Source organism: Sphaeramia orbicularis, chromosome 7, assembly GCF_902148855.1.
Source record: "Sphaeramia orbicularis chromosome 7, fSphaOr1.1, whole genome shotgun sequence".
NCBI classification, from domain to species: Eukaryota; Metazoa; Chordata; class Actinopteri; order Kurtiformes; family Apogonidae; genus Sphaeramia; species Sphaeramia orbicularis.
Genome location: NC_043963.1, coordinates 43,411,671 through 43,436,741, shown reverse-complemented (window position 1 = coordinate 43,436,741; position 25,071 = coordinate 43,411,671). Strand labels below are relative to the sequence as shown.

The 25,071-nt window shown below is 28.3% G+C and overlaps 1 protein-coding gene across 1 annotated transcript in view; it reads left to right on the top strand.

The window, feature by feature from the left end:
* LOC115422428 (plexin-A1-like) overlaps positions 1-25,071 on the top strand; it is an 837,453-nt gene that overhangs the window by 419,050 nt on the left and 393,332 nt on the right. The window contains 1 exon segment of the mRNA XM_030138774.1: positions 646-777. Coding sequence (XP_029994634.1) covers positions 646-777 — 132 coding nt within the window.

Sequence of the window (25,071 nt, the reverse complement as noted above, 5' to 3'; positions counted from 1 at the left end):
GAATTTATTAAGAAAGAAAGTGCAATTTTAACAATTTATGCCATTATTTGGCCTCAGCTTCTCATTTTTACATGTTCATTACAACACACAGATCACAGTGGATCTACAAACGCACAAAACATTTCATAACAGATAGAATATTGGTAAAATTACTCTTAAATCTCTTAAGACATTTCAAGGTTGTTCATATTTGTTTAGGTTTTTCACTTTTTTTTTGTAAAAGGCTAGTCTGTAAATGTTAACATTTTTGTGTCATTTCACTTTTTTTTTTTTACACTAAAACAAAGAGAAAAATATGTAGTTTTTATTATTTATACTTTATTATGATAGTATTGTACTGGTCTGACCACTTTAGATGGAATTGAACTAAATTTATTTTTGACATCCTTGATTGTTAATATATTCAGTGGAATTTTTGTATTTCACTAATTCATCCCCGAAGGCCGGATTGGACCCTTTGGCGGGCCGGTTTTGGCCGCATGTTTGACACCCCTGTTGTAGAACATAATTTGTTTGTGAACTTGTCTGTGGAATTTAAACAGTGAACCAAGTGAAACAAATTGAACTGAACTCCTGTGAACTGTGCTCAGTGGACGCTCTGGACTGTATTCCTAACTTCACTGTGGTCTTTCGTCTTCTCCTCAGATCTTGGTGAACTCCATTACCCAGCCTGCTTTGCTGTATGAGAACGTGGCGGTGAGCGACGGCAGCCCGATCCTCAGAGATCTGCTCTTCAGTCCAGATCATCAGTACTTATACGCCCTCACTGATAAACAGGTAGGACAAACACAAATGAAGGATAATGCAGCCGATAAACAGACAGTAGTTCAAGCCAACAGAGACGAAATGACCATTAAATATCAATATCCACTTCTCTGTCTAATGATTTATGGGGACAGCAGCAACAGCACAGAATACATGAAGAAGAGCCAGGAGTGTATTAACATAATAACATATGCACAACTACACACACACATGTTTAACCCTTTCATGCATACTGGTCACTACAGTGGACAGCTATTCTACAGCTTTTCTCTTCTATATTCATCGATTTTGTTGTGTGTTTTTTTTTCCACACATATCTTTATTAAAGTTTTAAGACACTACATATCTTTTCTGACATGAATTGGTAACATTATGTAGATCTCTTCTGAGCATAAACCCCCAGAATCACAAAGCCCTCCCCATAGTTTCACAAAATTAGTTTCACTAAATTCATGTTTCTGTGCATCAAAAATTAAACGTGTGGTGTCCAGCTGAGTGGACATTTTTGCAACTTCATGAAAAATATGTTCGTAAGAATTTTTTTTTTTTTAATTTTATTATTTTTTCATGTTTTTTTTTTTTTATTTTTTTTTATTTTTTTTTTTTACATTTTTTAAATTATTCATTCATTCATTTTCTGAACCCACTTTATCCTCACTAGGGTCACGGGGGTCGCTTGGAGCATATCCCAGCTACATAGGGGCGAAGGTGGGGTACACCCTAGACAAGTCGCCAGTTCATTAAATTATTTTTATTTTATTTTATTTTTTTTTTAAATTTATTTTTCAGAAGAAAATTTTCAATCGCATTGTTTTATTCATGCCTGAAGAAGAATAAAAACACTCAGGAAAAAATTTTGATTAAGTTTCTCATAATTCATGCATGAAAGGGTTAAGCATCTCTCTCTCTCTTTCCCTCTCTCTATCTATATATGCCTGTAGTTGCTTTTTCATTGACCCTCAAATTGCACAAATATAACTTGCGCATAAAAATTTACCTAATGGAAAAAACGACAATTTCGCTAAAAGTCTCATTTTTCAGTGAAAAATGTGTGCATTGGCAAGAGGTGGTTTTTCAGGTGTAGCGCAAATGGTATATCACGCAAAACTGCAATGGAAAGACCTGTTTTTATGTCTTTTTAATCCATTCTTGTTTTTTAGTCTATCATTTTGCTTTTTTATTCTTCTGTACAACACTGTTTTTAATTGTACAGCTGTTTTATATCTTTAATCTATTCTTTTATTTTGGTTTTCCCTCGTAAGTTGCTTTGGAAAAAAAGCATCTGCCAAATGCATAAATGTAAATATAAATGTTAAATCGCATTCCCATTCCTCATTGGGAATTGATGACAGTTTTTCGATGAATCAGATTTTTACTCCTGTTTCAGCTCATTTTTTAGGCCTTATGAGAGATGAACGGTCTGTAGTCGCTTTTCCATTGACCCTCAAATTGCACAAATATAACTTGCGCATAAAAATTTACCCAATGGAAAAAACGACAATTTCGCCAAAAGTCTCATTTTTCAGTGAAAAAATTTGTGCGTTGGCAAGAGATGGTTTTTTTGGGTGTAGCGCGAATATACCATTTATAAATCACGCAAAACTGCAATGGAAACACCTGTTTTTATGTCTTTTTAATCTATTCTTGTATTCTCGTCTATCATTTTGGTTTTTATTCTTCTGTACAACACTGTTTTTAATTGTACAGCTGTTTTATATCTTTAATCTATTCTTTTATTTTGGTTTTCCCCCGTAAGTTGCTTTGGAAAAAAGCATCTGCCAAATACATAAATCTTAATATAAATTTTCAATCCCATTCCCATTTCTCCTTGGGAATTGATGACAGTTTTTCGATGAATCAGATTTTTACTTCTGTTTCAGCTCATTTTTTAGGCCTTATGAGAGACGGACGGTCTGTAGTCGCTTTTCCATTGACCCTCAAATTGCACAAATATAACTTGCGCATAAAAATTTACCTAATGGAAAAAAACGACAATTTCACCAAAAGTCTCATTTTTCAGTGAAAAATGTGTGCATTGGCAAGAGGTGGTTTTTCGGGTGTAGCGCAAATGGTATATCACGCAAAACTGCAATGGAAAGACCTGTTTTTATGTCTTTTTAATCCATTCTTGTTTTTTAGTCTATCATTTTGCTTTTTTATTCTTCTGTACAACACTGTTTTTAATTGTACAGCTGTTTTATATCTTTAATCTATTCTTTTATTTTGGTTTTCCCCCGTAAGTTGCTTTGGAAAAAACATCTGCCAAATGCGTAAATGTAAATATAAATGTTAAATCACATTCCCATTCCTCATTGAGAATTGATGACAGTTTTTCGATGAATCAGATTTTTACTCCTGTTTCAGCTCATTATGAGAGATGGTCTGTAGTCGCTTTTCCATTGACCCTCAAATTGCGCAAACAGAACTTGCGCATAAAAATTTACCTAATTGCAAAACGACAATTTCGTCAAAAGTCTCATTTTTCGATTAAAAGTTTGTGCACTGGCAAGATGTGGTTTTTCAAACGTAGCACAAATTGGTATATCACGCAAAACTGCAACGGAAAGTCCTTTTTTCGCAACTAGTGTCAGGTCAGTTAAAAAAAACGATGTTGATGGATGTTACAACAAAAGCAAAGAAGAAGAAATGTGTTGGTATGTGTGGACACACCAGGAAACCCAGTCATTTTTTAATTTAGTACGAGATAGAGGGGTAATATATAATAATAATGAATATATCTGCACAATCAACACCATATTTACATTTGTCGCCATGTTTATGGAATGACTTCTTGCGTCATCTTGCATTAATAAATAAACAAATCATCACATTTGCGATTTAATGGAAAAACCGATATTACGCACTTATGTTGACTTGATTGATTTAATTAATTTTTTTTTTTTCGAACATGCAAAAAACCTAAAAAACAATAAAAACAAAATAAAAATTCAAATGGACAGAATCTATCTCCAAGCACATACAAGTCTGAATTTTGCATGGTCGAAAAGGAGTAGGAAGAAGTATAAACTGTTTTTTCAACATTTAGTAAATATCGGTAAAGTTTTGCGCAGATGTCCAATGGAAAAGCGACTAGTGGTTCCTGAACTTTTTTTGGCCCATGACCCCATTTTAACATCACAAATTTCTGTCAACACCAGACATTCAAACCAGAGACTTTTTTTTTTTTTTCTTTTTTTTTTTGGCTAAAATTAACCCTTTCATGCACGAATTATGAGAACCTTCATCAAAATTTTTTTCCTGAGTGTTTTTATTCCTCTTTAGGCATGAAAAAAACAATGCGATTGAAAATTTTCTTCTGAAAAATAAATTACAAAAATAAACGAAATAAAAAATATTTTAAAACTTTTAAAAATACATTAAAAAAAAAAAACAATAATGAAAAAAAAAATCTTATGAACCTATTTTTTATGAAGTTGCAAAAATGTCCACTCAGCTGGACACCACACGTTTAATTTTTGACGCGCAGAAACATGTATTTACTGATAAATTGTGTGAAAACTATGGGGAGGGCTTGTGATTCTGGGCGTTTATGCTCAGGAGAGAGCTACATAATGTTACCGATTTATGTCAGAAAAGATATGTAGTGTATTAAAACTTTAATAAAGATATGTGTTTAAAAAAAAAAAAAAAAAAAGAACCACAAAATCCATGAATTTACAAGAGAACAGCTGTTGAATAGCTGTCCACTGTAGTGACCAGTATGCATGAAGCATGAAAGGGTTAATTTGTTTTTGATCATGTAATGTTTGCTATACTATGTTGCAAAATAAGCATTAATTTTCGACGACATTTAGTCTATATAATTTATATTATTATGGACGGAGGCAGTAAAGCCAGGTGTAGATTACTGCACAAAGTGAGACTTTTATTTCCTTGGTCAGGATATGTTGTTGAGCCGCATTATGTAATAAATTCCTATTATGTAATAAAAGTTCCAAATGTAATAAGAATGTCACGTCATCTTGTAATAAAGCCGCATTATGTAATAAACTGACGCATTTTGTAATAAACTACCTCAATGCATTATGTAGTAAATTTTTTCACATTATTTAGTAAGTTATTACAATTTGAGAAATTTATTACAAAATGCACTTGACACATTTTTATTTTCAGGAAAATGTAATGTGCTAAATTAATCTTTAAACTGTGTGGTTAAAGTTCTGATTCCATTACCTGTAGCTCCTGTGACTAATTTCTTCCATATTGCTCTGAAATTATATTAATTTGGATATTTATTACATAATGAACCATGTTATTACATTTTTTTTTATATATATAAAAATGTGTCAAGTGCATTTTGTAATAAATTTCTCAAATTGTAATAACTTACTACATAATGTGAAAAAATTTACTACATCATGCGTTGACATAGTTTATTACAAAATGCGTCAGTTTATTACATAATGCGGCTTTATTACAAGATGATGTGACATTCTTATTACATTTTGAACTTTTATTACATAATGGGAATTTATTACAGAATGCAGCTCAACACACCTTTGGTGGCTGACTTGAAACTAAAATGTATTTTGCCGATAAACACACACTAATCAGTGCCAAACACGTGTCTAAATGACTAAATGTGTCAACTGCATTTTGTAATAAATGTCTCAAATTGTAATAACTTACTACATAATGCGAAAAAATTTACTACATAATGCACTGAGGTAGTTTATTATAAAATGCATCAGTTTATTACATAATGCGGCTTTATTTTTTTTTATTATTTGATTTTTTGTGTATTATTTATCATTATTATTATTATTATTATTATTATTTTTCTATTGTTTGATTTTTTTTTTTTTTTGTTCCATATGTTTTGTATTATGTCTGTGTCTGAAATAAACTAACCTAACCTATTACAAGATGACGTGACATTCTTATTACATTCTGAACTTTTATTACATAATGGGAATTTATTACATAATGCGGCTCAACAATGTGTCAAGTGCATTTTGTAATAAATGTCTCAAATTGTAATAACTTACTACATAATGCGAAAAAATTTACTACATAATGCACTGAGGTAGTTTATTACAAAATGCGCCAGTTTATTACATAATGCGGCTTTATTTTTTTTTCTATTATTTGATTTTTTGTGTATTGTTTATCATCATTATTATTATTATTATTATTATTATTATTATTATTATTTTTTTTTTTTTTTTTTTTTTTTTTCTATTGTTTGATTTATTTTTTATTTATTTTTTTTTTAATTGTTCCATATGTTTTGTATTATGTCTGTGTCTGAAATAACCTAACCTAACCTATTACAAGATGACGTGACATTCTTATTACATTTTGAACTTTTATTACATAATGGGAATTTATTACATAATGTGGCTCAACATATGTACAGTCAGTCCAGCTTGGATTTACAAGGCTGACAATGAATACTGAACAAACAAGAACTCAAACTATGAATAATGAAAGAGCTGCAGCACCTGAAACTGACCACAATGAACATTTGACAGATAAACAGAACCACGGTGCTTCAGTTTCAGCTTCACAGTTTGTCAATGTCTTTTATGGATTGGGATCGTCTCTCTCAACTCACCATATATTTTTAATTAGTAAGTTTTTTATTTCTATTTTTATCAATTTACAAGAAATTTCAAGCGACCCCATTTGAATTCCAGGCGACCCCATGTGGAGTCCTGACCCCAAGGTTGAAAAACACTGATATATATGGTATATACAGTATACATGCATTATACATAACGTGCTGATAGAAATGCACAAAAGTAAACATCATCTTGCTTCTGTGAATGAAAGAACAAGATTCAAAAGAAAATGAGTACGGAGAAATAGAAGTGTATAAAAAATGTATTAGAAACATACACTGGGGGAGCGCAATCAAGCTAATTACATACATACCACATACCAGGCATGAACACATTTGCAATTTAAGTAGAAACTCTCCAACACCCCCACACACTCTCTCTCTCACACACACACACTAAGTACTAATTAATATCATGAATAATAAATTCTGTCGTATATAGGATGAAGCGTGTCACAAACCATCCACCCAGGATGAGGTATACATTAATGTTTGCATATTAATTGGAGTGTGAATAATTTAGTTTGAAAAAAGTGAAATCTTTGTTTAATAAGTACTTCTTAGAGTAAAGTGGTTTTGGAAACGTAATTGGATTTATTGGTCAGGTCACGTCAGAAATATCTAGAAAGTCTGAAAATTATACAGTGTGATGTAAAACTTGACATATAGTGAAGTATCATGTTTTCTTAAAAAATTATCAACAACCATTTGCATTGTGTTTTTTGTTTTGTTTTGTTGTTTTTTTTTGGTAGAAAACAGCACTAAACTTAAACTAAACCAAATCTGACTGTAACCCAGACTGGGCTGTTGCAATGTTTTGCCAGTAAATGTTGTCCTGAACAAATTCTGAATGTTGTGTAACTGAACATGCAGTTGGATTACTGTCATGTGCACATAAATAATGCACGAATTTGCAAAAGATTTTTACCCCCCCCACCACCCTTTTTTTATATGCTGCGGTCTTATGCAAAGCCAAGCACCCAAGTCTAGCATCATTTGCACTAAATATTTTGATATGAATAATTAAATGCATCATACACAGCTCAACAGTGATATAAAAAAAGCACAAAGTAATTGAACATCTCTTAAATATTATGGGATTATTCCGCTAAAAATGCCACTTGAAGGGTGATTTCTATGTTTTCCTCTGTTGATCTTAAACATGATGTCAACATGGACAAAAAACATGTCGATGCTTTGAATCCACAGTGATTCCAATACAACATTCACTATGTCAACATGCAGTAATGTCAATGCATATGACTACTTTGTTTTCACTTAACCCTTTAAATACTAGTGTCACTGTGACCCACCCTAGTAGGTAAACATTACAAAAACAACGCATTAGGCAAGGCAAGTTTATTTGTATAGCACATTTCAGCAACAAGGCAATTCAAGGTGCTTCACACAGGACACTGAAAAACAACGACAAGGGAAAAAGAAACGCATTTAAAACATTATAAAAGAAACATCTAATAGGTGATTAAAAACAGCAAGTAAGAAAACAACACATAAAATCCCAAACTATAAAAACACACACATAATAAATTTAGAGTTGCAGTGCAGAGTTTCGAAAGAGAATATAAAATTTAAAAAAGTCAAAAGCCTTTTAGTCAAAGGCAGCAGTGAACAGGTGAGTCTTTAACCTTGACTTAAAAGAACTCAGACTCTCAGCAGACCTGATATTTTCTGGTAGTTTGTTCCAGATATACGGAGCATAGAAGCTGAACGCTGATTCTCCATGTTTAGTTCATGTTAATCCTTTTGCAGTGCATCACAAGAAGAGATGTTGAGTTTTGTCGAGTTCTATTCACATATCATTTCTGCATATTGAAATAAAAAGTTTTCACATTTCTACAATTATGTGTCAAAAAGAAATGAACATGGAAACACTGTCATCTTCTACAACATTGATTCACCAGTAAAACCCATGGAGTTGGATCAATGACAGTGGATGGAGACACTTGTTTTTATGTTCAGTTATTGAGATTTTTTGCTGAAAAAGTCACTTTTTCTTTAGTCTTCTCTGTTTTTGATATAATAACCCTAACTTTAATCTTAGCTTTAATGAAGATCTACGTGATCAGTGAATTAAATATAGGAAAAGACTTGATTTTCACTGAAAAAAACACAAAATACAGAGGATAATATTGTAATAAATGGTTATAAATCATTTAAAGGTTAAATAGAGAGAAAAATTCATTTAGGGGCTGCCACAGAGGGACCACCGGGTCTTTATGGGTTAAAACTACAAATGGTTGACTGTCATATATGTATCTCACACAATAATCCAATTGGACACTAGGGATATAACGATATGAAAATTTCATATCACGGTTATCATTATTTTGATGATATTGTTGAAATTGTGCTCAAAATGTTCAAAAAGTACCTCTACACACACTGAAATAATTTAGCCAAGTTGTATTGTGAAAAATAAATAAATAAATAAATAAAATTAAATAATAGCCACAATGTACTTTCTGTTGGCAGAAACATTAAAATATTAACATATAAGCAATCAAATATACAAATGTGCATGAACGATGTCACCTTATGGACACTGTTTGACAGTTTTCCATATCAAGCTTGAGTTGTTTTTGTTTCTTTAAAAAAAAAAAAAATATGTAATAACATGGTTCATTATGTAATAACAATCCAAATTAATATAATTTCAGAGAAATTTAAAAGAAATTAGTCACAGGAGCTACAGGTAATGTAATCAGAACTTTAACCACACAATTTAAAGATTAATTTAGCACATTACATTTTCCTGAAAATAAAAATGTGTCAGGTGCATTTTGTAATAAATTTCTCAAATTGTAACAACTTACTACATAATGTGAAAAAATTTACTACATAATGCATTGAGATAGTTTATTACAAAATGTGTCAGTTTATTACATAATGCGGCTTTATTTTTTTTTTTCTATTATTTGATTTTTTGTGTATTGTTTATCATTATTATTTTTCTATTGTTTGATTTTTTTATTTGAGTATTGTTTTTTTTTTTTGTTTTTTTTTTGTTCCATATGTTTTGTATTATGTCTGTGTCTGAAATAAACTAAACTAACCTATTACAAGATGACGTGACATTTTTATTACATTTTGAACTTTTATTACATAATGGGAATTTATTACATAATGCAGCTCAACAATGTGTCAAGTGCATTTTGTAAAACATTTCTCAAATTGTAATAACTTACTACATAATGTGAAAAAATTTACTACATAATGCACTGAGGTAGTTTATTACAAAATGCGTCAGTTTATTACATAATGTGGCTTTATTTTTTTTTTCTATTATTTGATTTTTTGTGTATTGTTTATCATTATTATTATTATTTTTCTATTGTTTGATTTTTTTATTTGTGTATTCTTTATTATTATTATTATTATTATTATTATTATTATTATTATTATTATTATTATTATTATTATTATTATTATTATAATAAATTTATTTTTATTTAGTTTTATTTTATTTTATTTTATTTTATTTATTTATTTATTTATTTATTTATTTATTTTCCCATATGTTTTGTATTATGTCTGTGTCTGAAATAAACTAACCTAACCTAACCTATTACAAGATGTCGTGACATTCTTATTACATTTTGAACTTTTATTACATAATGGGAATTTATTACATAGTGCGGCTCGACAGGATACGCAAAAAAAAAAAAAATAAAAAAAAAGATAAATAAATTTTGTTTGTTAATTGCAGTCTAATAACAATTAGCAATTGATTTACCCTAATAAAACATGTTACTGCAGATCAGGTTTATCAAGAGCGGCAAAGTTACAGTAATGGTATGAATTGCAGTGTTTTGGATGATGCATACGAGTCCAGAACTAAAACAACAAAACCCATGAATAAACAATAGAACAGCCATGTAGTGACCACTATGCATGAAAGGGTTAAATGTCTTTTTCTCGGTTACCTGGGCCATAAGTTGAGTGGGTGCAGATGTATTTAACTGACATGACTTCATCCATACGAGTCTGCCACTTCTTCTCCTCCGTATTCCCTCTTTTCCTTTTACCTCCACCACTCTCTTATCTCATAACAGTTAATGACCGCGATGTGATAACCTTCGACGAGACTTCCTCAGTACGTCGTCAGTAACTGCCATCTGAGTACTGTGTAATTTACCAGCGATTAGACATAATTGACTTCCACATGTCTGAATGAGCGCAGAGAGGAAGCGGGTGTAATTGATACAAATGGACAGCGTTGGTGTTGATGTGACAGGGGAAATAAGGCATTTCTATCAAGGGTAGCGGTCCACGAAGAGATGTTAAATACACTGCGCAGGGAGATGCATTAATATATACTCAAACAAAGAGGAGAGGAGAGGAAAGGAGAGGAGAGGAGAGGAGAGTCCACCCACACAAACACAGATAAACAGTGATGGTTAAAGCACACGCCTCCCAGGAACGCAGGTCTGAAAACATACAGACAATCACATGACATGTTCAACTGATGTTTGTTCACAGTATGTATACATGTTGGGTTGTTCATTTACAGCCACGCATCCTGAAATGAAGTGGAATAGAGATAAAGATACTTAACCCAGTGTTACTTCTGTTCAAGCTCTCAAATGAATTTTTCTCTATTTTTATATTCATTCTTAAGTCGTTTCTCACTGTTTATTCTAATATTTTTCACTATTTTTATGTTCATTCTTAATTTCTCACTATTTATTCTAATATTTTTCACTATTTCTCAATATTTATTCTACTATTTTTCTCTATTTTTATATTCATTCTTAAGTCATTTCTCACTATTTATTCTAATATTTTTCACTATTTTTATATTCATTCTTAAGTTGTTTCTCACTATTTATTCTAATATTTTTCACTATTTCTCACTATTTATTCTAATATTTTTCACTATTTCTCACTATTTATTCTAATATTTTTCTCTATTTTTATATTCATTCTTAAGTCATTTCTCACTATTTATTCTAATATTTTTCACTATTTTTATGTTCATTCTTAAGTTGTTTCTCACTATTTATTCTACTATTTTTCACTATTTCTCACTATTTATTCTAATACTTTTCACTATTTTTATGTTCGTTCTTAAGTCATTTCTCACTATTTATTCTAATATTTTTCACTATTTCTCACTATTTATTCTAATATTTTTCACTATTTTTATGTTCATTCTTAAGTCATTTCTCACTATTTATTCTAATATTTTTCACTATTTTTATGTTCATTCTTAAGTAATTTCTCACTATTTATTCTAATATTTTTCACTATTTCTCACTATTTATTCTAATATTTTTCACTATTTTTATATTCATTCTTAAGTCATTTCTCACTATTTATTCTAATATTTTTCACTATTTTTATATTCATTCTTAAGTCATTTCTCACGATTTATTCTAATATTTTTCACTATTTTTATATTCATTCTTAAGTCTTTTCTCACTGTTTATTCTAATATTTTTCTCTATTTTTTTATTCATTCTTAAGTCATTTCTCACGATTTATTCTAATATTTTTCACTATTTTTATATTCATTCTTAAGTCATTTCTCACTATTTATTCTAATATTTTTCACTATTTTTATATTCATTCTTAAGTCATTTCTCACGATTTATTCTAATATTTTTCACTATTTTTATGTTCTTTCTTAAGTCATTTCTCACTATTTATTCTACTATTTTTCACCATTTCTCACTATTTATTCTAATATTTTTCACTATTTTATATTCATTCTTAAGTCATTTCTCACGATTTATTCTAATATTTTTCACTATTTTTATGTTCATTCTTAAGTAATTTCTCACTATTTATTCTAATATTTTTCACTATTTTATGTTCATTCTTAAGTCATTTCTCACTATTTATTCTAATATTTTTCACTATTTCTCACTATTTATTCTAATATTTTTCACTATTTTTATATTCATTCTTAAGTCATTTCTCACTATTTATTCTAATATTTTTCACTATTTTTATATTCATTCTTAAGTCATTTCTCACTATTTATTCTAATATTTTTCACCATTTCTCACTATTTATTCTAATATTTTTCACTATTTTTATATTCATTCTTAAGTCATTTCTCACGATTTATTCTAATATTTTTCACTATTTTTATGTTCATTCTTAAGTAATTTCTCACTATTTATTCTAATATTTTTCACTATTTCTCACTATTTATTCTAATATTTTTCACTATTTTTATATTCATTCTTAAGTCATTTCTCACTATTTATTCTAATATTTTTCACCATTTCTCACTATTTATTCTAATATTTTTCACTATTTTTATATTCATTCTTAAGTCGTTTCTCACTATTTATTCTAATATTTTTCACTATTTTTATATTCATTCTTAAGTCATTTCTCACTATTTATTCTAATATTTTTCACTATTTCTCACTATTTATTCTAATATTTTTCACTATTTTTATATTCATTCTTAAGTCATTTCTCACTATTTATTCTAATATTTTTCACTATTTTTATATTCATTCTTAAGTCGTTTCTCACTATTTATTCTAATATTTTTCACTATTTTTATGTTCATTCTTAAGTCATTTCTCACTATTTATTCTAATATTTTTCACTATTTCGCACTATTTATTCTACTATTTTTCACGATTTTTATATTCATTCTTAAGTCATTTCTCACTATTTATTCTAATATTTTTCACTATTTCTCACTATTTATTCTATTTTTCACTATTTTTATATTCATTCTTAAGTCATTTCTCACTATTTATTCTAATATTTTTCACTATTTCTCACTATTTATTCTAATATTTTTCACTATTTTATATTCATTCTTAAGTCATTTCTCACTATTTATTCTAATATTTTTCACTATTTCTCACTATTTATTCTAATATTTTTCACTATTTTTACATTCATTCTTAAGTCATTTCTCACTATTTATTCTAATATTTTCCTCTATTTTTATATTCATTCTTAAGTCATTTCTCACTATTTATTCTACTATTTTTCTCTATTTTTATATTCATTCTTAAGTCATTTCTCACTATTTATTCTACTATTTTTCCACTATTTCTCACTATTTATTCTATTTTTCTCTATTTTTATATTCATTCTTAAGTCATTTCTCACTATTTATTCTAATATTTTTCACTATTTCTCACTATTTATTCTAATATTTTTCACTATTTTTATATTCATTCTTAAGTCATTTCTCACTATTTATTCTAATATTTTTCTCTATTTTATATTCATTCTTAAGTCATTTCTCACTATTTATTCTAATATTTTTCACTATTTTTATGTTCATTCTTAAGTTGTTTCTCACTATTTATTCTACTATTTTTCACTATTTCTCACTATTTATTCTAATACTTTTCACTATTTTTATGTTCGTTCTTAAGTCATTTCTCACTATTTATTCTAATATTTTTCACTATTTCTCACTATTTATTCTAATATTTTTCACTATTTTTATATTCATTCTTAAGTCATTTCTCACTATTTATTCTAATATTTTTCACTATTTTTATATTCATTCTTAAGTCATTTCTCACTATTTATTCTAATATTTTTCACCATTTCTCACTATTTATTCTAATATTTTTCACTATTTTTATATTCATTCTTAAGTCATTTCTCACGATTTATTCTAATATTTTTCACTATTTTTATGTTCATTCTTAAGTAATTTCTCACTATTTATTCTAATATTTTTCACTATTTCTCACTATTTATTCTAATATTTTTCACTATTTCTCACTATTTATTCTAATATTTTTCACTATTTTTATATTCATTCTTAAGTCATTTCTCACTATTTATTCTAATATTTTTCACCATTTCTCACTATTTATTCTAATATTTTTCACTATTTTTATATTCATTCTTAAGTCGTTTCTCACTATTTATTCTAATATTTTTCACTATTTTTATATTCATTCTTAAGTCATTTCTCACTATTTATTCTAATATTTTTCACTATTTCTCACTATTTATTCTAATATTTTTCACTATTTTTATATTCATTCTTAAGTCATTTCTCACTATTTATTCTAATATTTTTCACTATTTTTATATTCATTCTTAAGTCATTTCTCACTATTTATTCTAATATTTTTCACTATTTTTATGTTCATTCTTAAGTCATTTCTCACTATTTATTCTAATATTTTTCACTATTTCGCACTATTTATTCTACTATTTTTCACTATTTTTATATTCATTCTTAAGTCATTTCTCACTATTTATTCTAATATTTTTCACTATTTCTCACTATTTATTCTATTTTTCACTATTTTTATATTCATTCTTAAGTCATTTCTCACTATTTATTCTAATATTTTTCACTATTTCTCACTATTTATTCTAATATTTTTCACTATTTTTATATTCATTCTTAAGTCATTTCTCACTATTTATTCTAATATTTTTCACTATTTCTCACTATTTATTCTAATATTTTTCACTATTTTTACATTCATTCTTAAGTCATTTCTCACTATTTATTCTAATATTTTTCTCTATTTTTATATTCATTCTTAAGTCATTTCTCACTATTTATTCTACTATTTTTCCACTATTTCTCACTATTTATTCTATTTTTCTCTATTTTTATATTCATTCTTAAGTCATTTCTCACTATTTATTCTAATATTTTTCACTATTTCTCACTATTTATTCTAATATTTTTCACTATTTTTATATTCATTCTTAAGTCATTTCTCACTATTTATTCTAATATTTTTCACTATTTTTATGTTCATTCTTAAGTTGTTTCTCACTATTTATTCTACTATTTTTCACTATTTCTCACTATTTATTCTAATACTTTTCACTATTTTTATGTTCGTTCTTAAGTCATTTCTCACTATTTATTCTAATATTTTTCACTATTTTTATATTCATTCTTAAGTCATTTCTCACTATTTATTCTAATATTTTTCACTATTTTTATGTTCATTCTTAAGTTGTTTCTCACTATTTATTCTACTATTTTTCACTATTTCTCACTATTTATTCTAATACTTTTCACTATTTTTATGTTCGTTCTTAAGTCATTTCTCACTATTTATTCTAATATTTTTCACTATTTCTCAGTATTTATTCTAATATTTTTCACTATTTTTATGTTCATTCTTAAGTCATTTCTCACTATTTATTCTAATATTTTTCACTATTTTTATGTTCATTCTTAAGTAATTTCTCACTATTTATTCTAATATTTTTCACTATTTCTCACTATTTATTATAATATTTTTCACTATTTTTATATCCGTTCTTAAGTCTTTTCTCACTGTTTATTCTATATTTTTCTCTATTTTTTTATTCATTCTTAAGTCATTTCTCACTATTTATTCTAATATTTTTCACTATTTTTATATTCATTCTTAAGTCATTTCTCACTATTTATTCTAATATTTTTCACTATTTTTATATTCATTCTTAAGTCATTTCTCACGATTTATTCTAATATTTTTCACTATTTTTATATTCATTCTTAAGTCTTTTCTCACTGTTTATTCTAATATTTTTCTCTATTTTTTTATTCATTCTTAAGTCATTTCTCACGATTTATTCTAATATTTTTCACTATTTTTATATTCATTCTTAAGTCATTTCTCACTATTTATTCTAATATTTTTCACTATTTTTATATTCATTCTTAAGTCATTTCTCACGATTTATTCTAATATTTTTCACTATTTTTATGTTCATTCTTAAGTCATTTCTCACTATTTATTCTACTATTTTTCACCATTTCTCACTATTTATTCTAATATTTTTCACTATTTTTATATTCATTCTTAAGTCATTTCTCACGATTTATTCTAATATTTTTCACTATTTTTATGTTCATTCTTAAGTAATTTCTCACTATTTATTCTAATATTTTTCACTATTTTTATGTTCATTCTTAAGTCATTTCTCACTATTTATTCTAATATTTTTCACTATTTCTCACTATTTATTCTAATATTTTTCACTATTTTTATATTCATTCTTAAGTCATTTCTCACTATTTATTCTAATAATTTTCACCATTTCTCACTATTTATTCTAATATTTTTCACTATTTTTATATTCATTCTTAAGTCATTTCTCACTATTTATTCTAATATTTTTCACTATTTTTATATTCATTCTTAAGTCATTTCTCACTATTTATTCTAATATTTTTCACCATTTCTCACTATTTATTCTAATATTTTTCACTATTTTTATATTCATTCTTAAGTCATTTCTCACGATTTATTCTAATATTTTTCACTATTTTTATGTTCATTCTTAAGTAATTTCTCACTATTTATTCTAATATTTTTCACTATTTCTCACTATTTATTCTAATATTTTTCACTATTTCTCACTATTTATTCTAATATTTTTCACTATTTTTATATTCATTCTTAAGTCATTTCTCACTATTTATTCTAATATTTTTCACCATTTCTCACTATTTATTCTAATATTTTTCACTATTTTTATATTCATTCTTAAGTCATTTCTCACTATTTATTCTAATATTTTTCACTATTTTTATATTCATTCTTAAGTCATTTCTCACTATTTATTCTAATATTTTTCACTATTTCTCACTATTTATTCTAATATTTTTCACTATTTTTATATTCATTCTTAAGTCATTTCTCACTATTTATTCTAATATTTTTCACTATTTTTATATTCATTCTTAAGTCGTTTCTCACTATTTATTCTAATATTTTTCACTATTTTTATGTTCATTCTTAAGTCATTTCTCACTATTTATTCTAATATTTTTCACTATTTCGCACTATTTATTCTACTATTTTTCACTATTTTTATATTCATTCTTAAGTCATTTCTCACTATTTATTCTAATATTTTTCACTATTTCTCACTATTTATTCTATTTTTCACTATTTTTATATTCATTCTTAAGTCATTTCTCACTATTTATTCTAATATTTTTCACTATTTCTCACTATTTATTCTAATATTTTTCACTATTTTTATATTCATTCTTAAGTCATTTCTCACTATTTATTCTAATATTTTTCACTATTTCTCACTATTTATTCTAATATTTTTCACTATTTTTACATTCATTCTTAAGTCATTTCTCACTATTTATTCTACTATTTTTCTCTATTTTTATATTCATTCTTAAGTCATTTCTCACTATTTATTCTACTATTTTTCACTATTTCTCACTGTTTATTCTAATATTTTTCACTATTTTTCAATTCATTCTCAAGTCATTTCTCACTATTTATTCTACTATTTTTCCACTATTTCTCACTATTTATTCTATTTTTCTCTATTTTTATATTCATTCTTAAGTCATTTCTCACTATTTATTCTAATATTTTTCACTATTTCTCACTATTTATTCTAATATTTTTCACTATTTTTATATTCATTCTTAAGTCATTTCTCACTATTTATTCTAATATTTTTCACTATTTCTCACTATTTATTCTAATATTTTTCACTATTTCTCACTATTTATTCTAATATTTTTCACTATTTTTATATTCATTCTTAAGTCATTTCTCACTATTTATTCTAATATTTTTCACTATTTCTCACTATTTATTCTAATATTTTTCACTATTTCTCACTATTTATTCTAATATTTTTCACTATTTTTATATTCATTCTTAAGTCATTTCTCACTATTTATTCTAATATTTTTCACTATTTCTCACTATTTATTCTAATATTTTTCTCTATTTTTATATTCATTCTTAAGTCATTTCTCACTATTTATTCTACTATTTTTCCACTATTTCTCACTATTTATTATATTTTTCTCTATTTTTATATTCATTCTTAAGTCATTTCTCACTATTTATTCTAATATTTTTCACTATTTCTCACTATTTATTCTAATATTTTTCACTATTTCTTACTATTTATTCTAATATTTTTCACTATTTCTCACTATTTATTCTAATATTTTTCACTATTTTTTTATTCATTCTTAAGTCATTTCTCACTATTTATTCTAATATTTTTCACTATTTCTCACTATTTATTCTACTATTTTTCACTATTTTTATATTCATTCTTAAGTCATTTCTCACTATTTATTCTACTATTTTTCACTATTTCTCACTATTTATTCTAATATTTTTCTCTATTTTTATATTCATTCTTAAGTCATTTCTCACTCTTTATTCTACTATTTTTCTCTATTTTTTGTATTCATTCTTAAGTCGTTTTTCACTATTTACTCTACTATTTTTCTCTATTTTTATATTCATTCTTAATAAGGAATAAAAACACTCAAGAAAAAAAAAATCTTGATGAAAGTTGTCATAGTTCATGCATGAAAGGGTTAATTTACTGATCGTGTAGATGTTCATTAAAGCTCAAATTAAAGTTGAAGGTTATTATGTCAGAAACAGACAAAATTGAAGAAAATGTGACTCTTTAAGTCAAACATATCATTAAATGAACATAAAACAAGTGTCTCCATTCACTGTCATTGATCCAACTCCGTGGGTTTTACTGGTGAATCAATGCTGTAGAAGATGACGGTGTTTCCACGGTAACTACGGAGCCTCTGAATGTCCAAATGGGTCATATCTGATGACCATGAAAAGATGACAAACTGTATTTTACACCATTTATTGACATAATTAGTGGATCAGCAGGTATTAACCCTTTCATGCATAGTGGTCACTATAGTGGACAGATATTCTCCAGCTGTTCTCTTGTATATTCATGGGTTTAATTGTTTTAGTTCCATGTCCTCCTGAGACCCAGCAATGCATTTTTGTCCTCTGTAGGGGACTAAAATTTAACAGTTTTAATTAAAAAAAAAAAAGCCATTCATTGCAAAGGACATTCCATTAAAAAATAAATAAATGAAAATAATTTTAAAAATATATCTGAAAAAACTGTTGCATAATGCAGTTTCCAATCAAGATGACTGTTTAATGTAAAAAAAAGCTAATGATTTTCACTGCACTGGATCTCAGGAGGATATCAACCAACACAGTGGATGCTCATGCATCATCTACAACTGACATTCAGACCATTAATGTAACTTTGCTGTTCTTGATAAACTTGATATGCACTAACATTTTTGAATGTTAATCAACTGCTAATTTTCTCAAACAAAAAGTTTTTTTTTTTTTTTTTTTTTTTTTTTTTTTTTGCGCATTATCTCCATAACTAGTATTAGAATATGATAAAATGTGTGAAAACATCAGATTAGCTGCATTAAAAATGTTTTAAATTCATAGTTTTAACACAATATATCACTTTATGATGATGGGTTCTTAGCTTCAAAAATTAAACATATGCTTTCCAGCTGAGTGGATATTTTTGTAACTTAATGAAAAATAGGTTCATAAAAAAAAAAAAAAAAAAAAATTCTATTGCATTGTTTTTTTCATGCCTAAAGAGGAATAAAAACACTCAGGAAAAAAATCTTGATTAAGGTTCTCATAATTCATGCATGAAAGGGTTAAACAGTTTGAATCAGTAGATGCTTTTGGTCATCTTTTGCTGTTTGGGTCTTTATGGGTTAAAAAGTGAACTAAATATTTTCGGTTTTTAACATGTTCACTTATAACCATTTGATTTTTCTACAAAAATGATGCCACAGCTGTCAGCTAAAGGTTCCCAGGTTTCAACCATCACACTCAGCAAAACTCAGAAATGTTTGAGGAATTTCAACCTTGGAAACCCTTTGGAACAATATAATGTAGTAGTTTTTTTTTTTTTTTTTTTTTTAATTCAAATCATCATATTATCAGTAGGAGTTTGTCCGACAAGTATCTGTCATTCAGTCTGTTCAGCATGATGGAGAAAGGCCACGCTAGCACATTTTTCCTTTGACTGTAAATCCTGTCATCTGCATTAAAGATGACTTCTATTGCCACCAGAAAGTCTGTTTGAATTATTAAAGCCGCTGTTTTATTTTTGATGAGCGCTGATATGTTCACTACATGTCTGTGCGTGTTAGTGCAGTGACTTTAGGAAGGTCTGACAGCAGAACAGCTCCGGAAAACCAAGGATGAAATGATCCAAAGGCAGCAGGTGTCCACAGTGAAGAACACACATATCTGATAGGAAAAGGAACTTTTATTTAACAGGGTTCCTACAGGCAGGGTGTGATTTGTTGGGTTGGGGGCAAGGTTAGAATAGTTTTGGATTTTTCATTATTTAGTTTTGACTTTTTTTCTCTAATTCAGTTTTAATTCGTTTTTAGAGCAGGTTTTTCTAGTTTTTATTCGTTTTCGTTATTTTCTAAATGCTTAGTTTTTGTTTAGTTTTAGTTTTTTGAATATCCTCTCTCTTATTCTCTTATTCATATTCAAATAAATCCCAGACAGGACTCTGCTGCTTTCTCCCAACTTTAGTCTCCATGTTTCCAGGTAGAGTGGAGACGAGAAGACGACTCTAAACGACAAGTGACAAGAAGTGACGGACCGTTAAATATCATACGGTGCCATTAGCTAAAGTTGCTTGAGGGAAATAAATCGATTTTATGTCAATCGGACATTGACAAAGACGAAAACGAAGAGAATTTTATCCATAATTTTTATATGTTTTAGTTTGTTTTGTAAACACACAACACAGTTTCAGTTAGTTATCGTTTTGTTTTGTTTTTTCTTTCAGTTATAGTTTTGTATTTATTTCAGTTAACGAAAATGTTTTTACAATTGTAGTTTTCGTCATTTTGTTAGTTTTCATTAGCGATAATAATCTTGGTGGGGGAAGATAAAACCCCTTCTTCTGCTCAATGAATTTCATCCTTGGGGGGGGGGGGGGGGGGGCGGCACAACCAACCAATGTAAATAACAGGCAGGTTGTGACAGTTTTCTTACATCTATGTCGTACATTACTTGGACTAATATTCATCTGAACCGAACTGTTGGCAGTCTCAGAATTTGCCAACATCCCCATTTACTGACAAATCTGGGTGGGGGGGCAAAGGTTGTGACGGGGGGGGGGGGGGGTAGTGCCCCCCCATGCCCCCCTTTGGTGCCGCCACTGGTGTGGACACACCAGGAAACCCAGTCATTTATTAATTTAGTATGAGATAGAGGGGTAATATATAATAATAATAATAATAATAATAATAATAATAATAATAATAATAATAATAATAATAATAATAATAATAAACTTTATTTGTATAGCACCTTTCATACAGAAATTGTAGCCCAAAGTGCTTCACATTGATTGAAAAAATACAATATTAAAATACATTAAGATTTGATTATACATCAAGAAATAAAATGAAATTTGAGAGAAATACAATAAAATAAAAATAAAAACAGCGCACATTAAAATATTTGATTATACATAGAATTTTTGAAGTGCAAGAAATAAAATGAAATTTGAAATACAATAAAATAAAAAATAAAAACAGAAATACAATAAAATAAAATAAAAATAAAAACAGCGCACATTCCTGGTTCCTGAATTGTGACCCCATTTTTATCTCCTTTCAAAGGCTGATGAGAATAAAAGATAAATTAAAAAAAAAAATGAATACGTGATAATGAATATATCTGTAAATCAACACCATATTTACGTTCGTCACCATGTTTATGGAATGATTTCTCGTGTCATCTCACAATGTGATTTAATGGTAAAACCGACATTACGCATTTCTGTGTTTTTTCAACATTTAGTAAATATCGGTAAAGTTTTGCACAGATGTCCAATGGAAAAGCGACTAGTGTCTATATCTGTGTTTTTGCCGTTGTGTGTTCTTGAAAATCAAAGCACAATTCCACTCATTGACAGTGGAGATGGAATAACCGATCTGTTCAGCAGGCAGATAAATGGTCTTTCACTTGCAGAGCTTCAACACTGATCAAATTCAAAGTCCAGTCAGAGAACAAAACACAAAAAAGAACAAAAAAGGGAGAAAGATGTGGTGAGAGCAGAGGAGGTGGGAAATATAATTGGTTCTCCTGCTCTGTCGGAGTTTGGGAGTAACTTTAGCTCTAGTGCCTTCAGACAGAACCGAGTAGAACAAGGACGTTCGCTCTGCTGCTCCATGTGAACTTGTGTTCCAGACGGTTCTGGACCAGAGCCCTTCTGGCCTGATGATGAGAAGCTGAAAGCATCTTCCTCGCCACTGGCTGCGTGGACTCACATAAATTATTATAGTTTAAGGTCAGTGACCAAGCCCAGGGGTATAGAAACTTGAGTTTAGAGCAAAAACTGTCCAAAAGACAAACTGTGGCTGTTTTTTTTTTTTTTTTTTTTTGGATTTAAAAATTTAGCTGGAAGCTTAGAAGTAGTCCGATCCAGACCTCACACTTTGGCCAATACCATGTTTACAAACCCATAAGCATGGCCTAAAGCGTCATGTGGGTGGTGTTCAATATCCATAACTCAGCGATTAAAGGTTCAATTTCACTGTGTTTAATAAATAATTTCACATTATTTTTAACGGAACTACAACTTTGGTGTAATTTTTTTTTTTTTTTTTTTTTTTTGTAAAAGTTAATTGTTTAATGACAGCTAAGTACCTCCATAATCCATCACTTCTCTATCTCTCTGGTGCACGAGCTAGAACAGGGGTGTCAAACTCATTTTAGTTCAGGGGCCACATTCAGCCCAATATGACCTCAAATGGGCCAGACCAGTGAAATAACAACATTGAAAAAAGTAAAATTACATTATGATAATGTTTACATCTACAGCGTTTCCTTAAGAATCTGAAAAACATGAACAACCTGAAATGTCTTCAGAAAAACAAGTGCAATTTTAGCAATATTCTGCCTCAGTTTATCAGTTTATCATTTACATATGTACATTACAACTTACATTACAACTACAAATACACAAAAACATTTAATAACAGGCAGAGTATTGGTAAAATTGCATGTACTTCTCTTAAGACATTTCAGGTTATTCACATTTTTTGTAAGCTAGTTTGTTAATATAAACATTTTCGTGTAATTTTACTTTTTATACACTAAAACAAAGACAAAATCTGTAGTTTTCATTATTTATAGGTTATTATGATAATATTTTACTGGTCTGACCCAGAAAAAAGTAAAATTACGTTATGATAATGTTTACATCTACAACATTTCCTTAAGAATCTAAAAAATATGGACAACCTGAAATGTCTTAAGAAGAACAAGTGCAATTTTAACAATATTCTGCCTCAGTTTATCATATACATATGTACATTACAACTTACATTACAACTACAAATACACAAAACATTTAATAACAGGCAGAGTATTGGTAAAATTGCATGTACTTCTCTTAAGACATTTCAGGTTGTTCACATTTTTTGTAAGCTAGTTTGTTAATATAAATATTTTCGTGTAATTTTACTTTTTATACACTAAAACAAAGATAAAATCTGTAGTTTTCATTATTAATAGGTTATTATGATAATATTTTACTGGTCTTACCCATTTGAGATTAATTTTTCTGTATGTGGAACCTGAATTAAAATGATTTTTACACCACTGATTGTTAAAATCTTCAGTGTAATTCATGCTACGGGCCGGATTGGACCCTTTGGCGGGCCGGATTTGGCCCCCGGGCCTTATGTTTGACACCTGTGAGCTAGAGAGATTTCAGAATCATTTCAGTTGTTCAGGATCTGTAACTGTGCATGACTCACCTTTGTCATTTAGCTGAAGTTATTGTTCAATATTCAGTTCAATAAAACACTTTATACAAGAACTATTTTTGCAGTGACAAGTTAACAGCTAAGAGTTATTTACATTGGAAGTCAGACGTCGTTTAGCAAAGATTCTACAAAGTTTTTATTTTATCTACTGATGAAAAAGATCAGTAATTTTCCAGATGATTATGAGAATTGTCCAGCTCATTTCCTTTCTACTGACGTACAGTTTGAACACATACTTGACATTTACCAGAATAAGAAGAATATCGCTTTCCAAGACGTTGTCACTTTCATCTTAATATAAACATGAGGTAGATCAGAACAAGTTGTTAAAAGTTTGAGTTAACAGGAAATTGAAAAAACAAAACAACTAATGTGTTTTCAGGTTTTGCTTTTGAAACATCAATCAAATCAATCAATCACTCAATCAAGTTTTTTTGATATAGCACCAAATCATAACAAAACTTATCTCACGACACTTTACATAGAGAGCCGGTCGAAACCAGACTTTTAAGCCAATTGACAGAAACCCAACAGAATCCTCCAGGAGCAAACACTTGGTGTCATTAGTCGCTTTTCCATTGGACATCTGTGCGAAACTTTTTCAATATTTACTAAATGTCAAAAAAACAGAAGTGTGTAATGTCGTTTTTTTCTATTAAATCACAAATGCGGTGATTTGTTTATTTATTACTGCGAGATGACACAAGAAGTCATTCCATAAACATGGTGACGGACATATATATCGTGTTGATTTACAGATATATTCATTATTATTATATATTACTCCTGTATCCCGTACTAAATTCAAAAATGATTTGGTTTCCTGGTGTGTCCAAACATACCGCGACATATTTCTTTTAAAACTCTTTTTCTTCGCTTGTAACATGTCAAGATCCTTTTTTTGTGACTCCAGTTGCAGAAAAAGGTCTTTCCATTGCAGTTTTGTGCGATAAACCAATTTCACCACACACAAAAAACCACCTCTTGCCAGCACAAAAACTTTTCGTAACAAAAAAAGAGTTTTGGGAAAATTGATGTTTTCCATTAGGCAAATTTTAATGTGCAAGTTATATTCGCACAATTTGAGGGTCAACGGAAAAGCAACTAGTGACGAGGAAAATTTTCTTTTTACGGG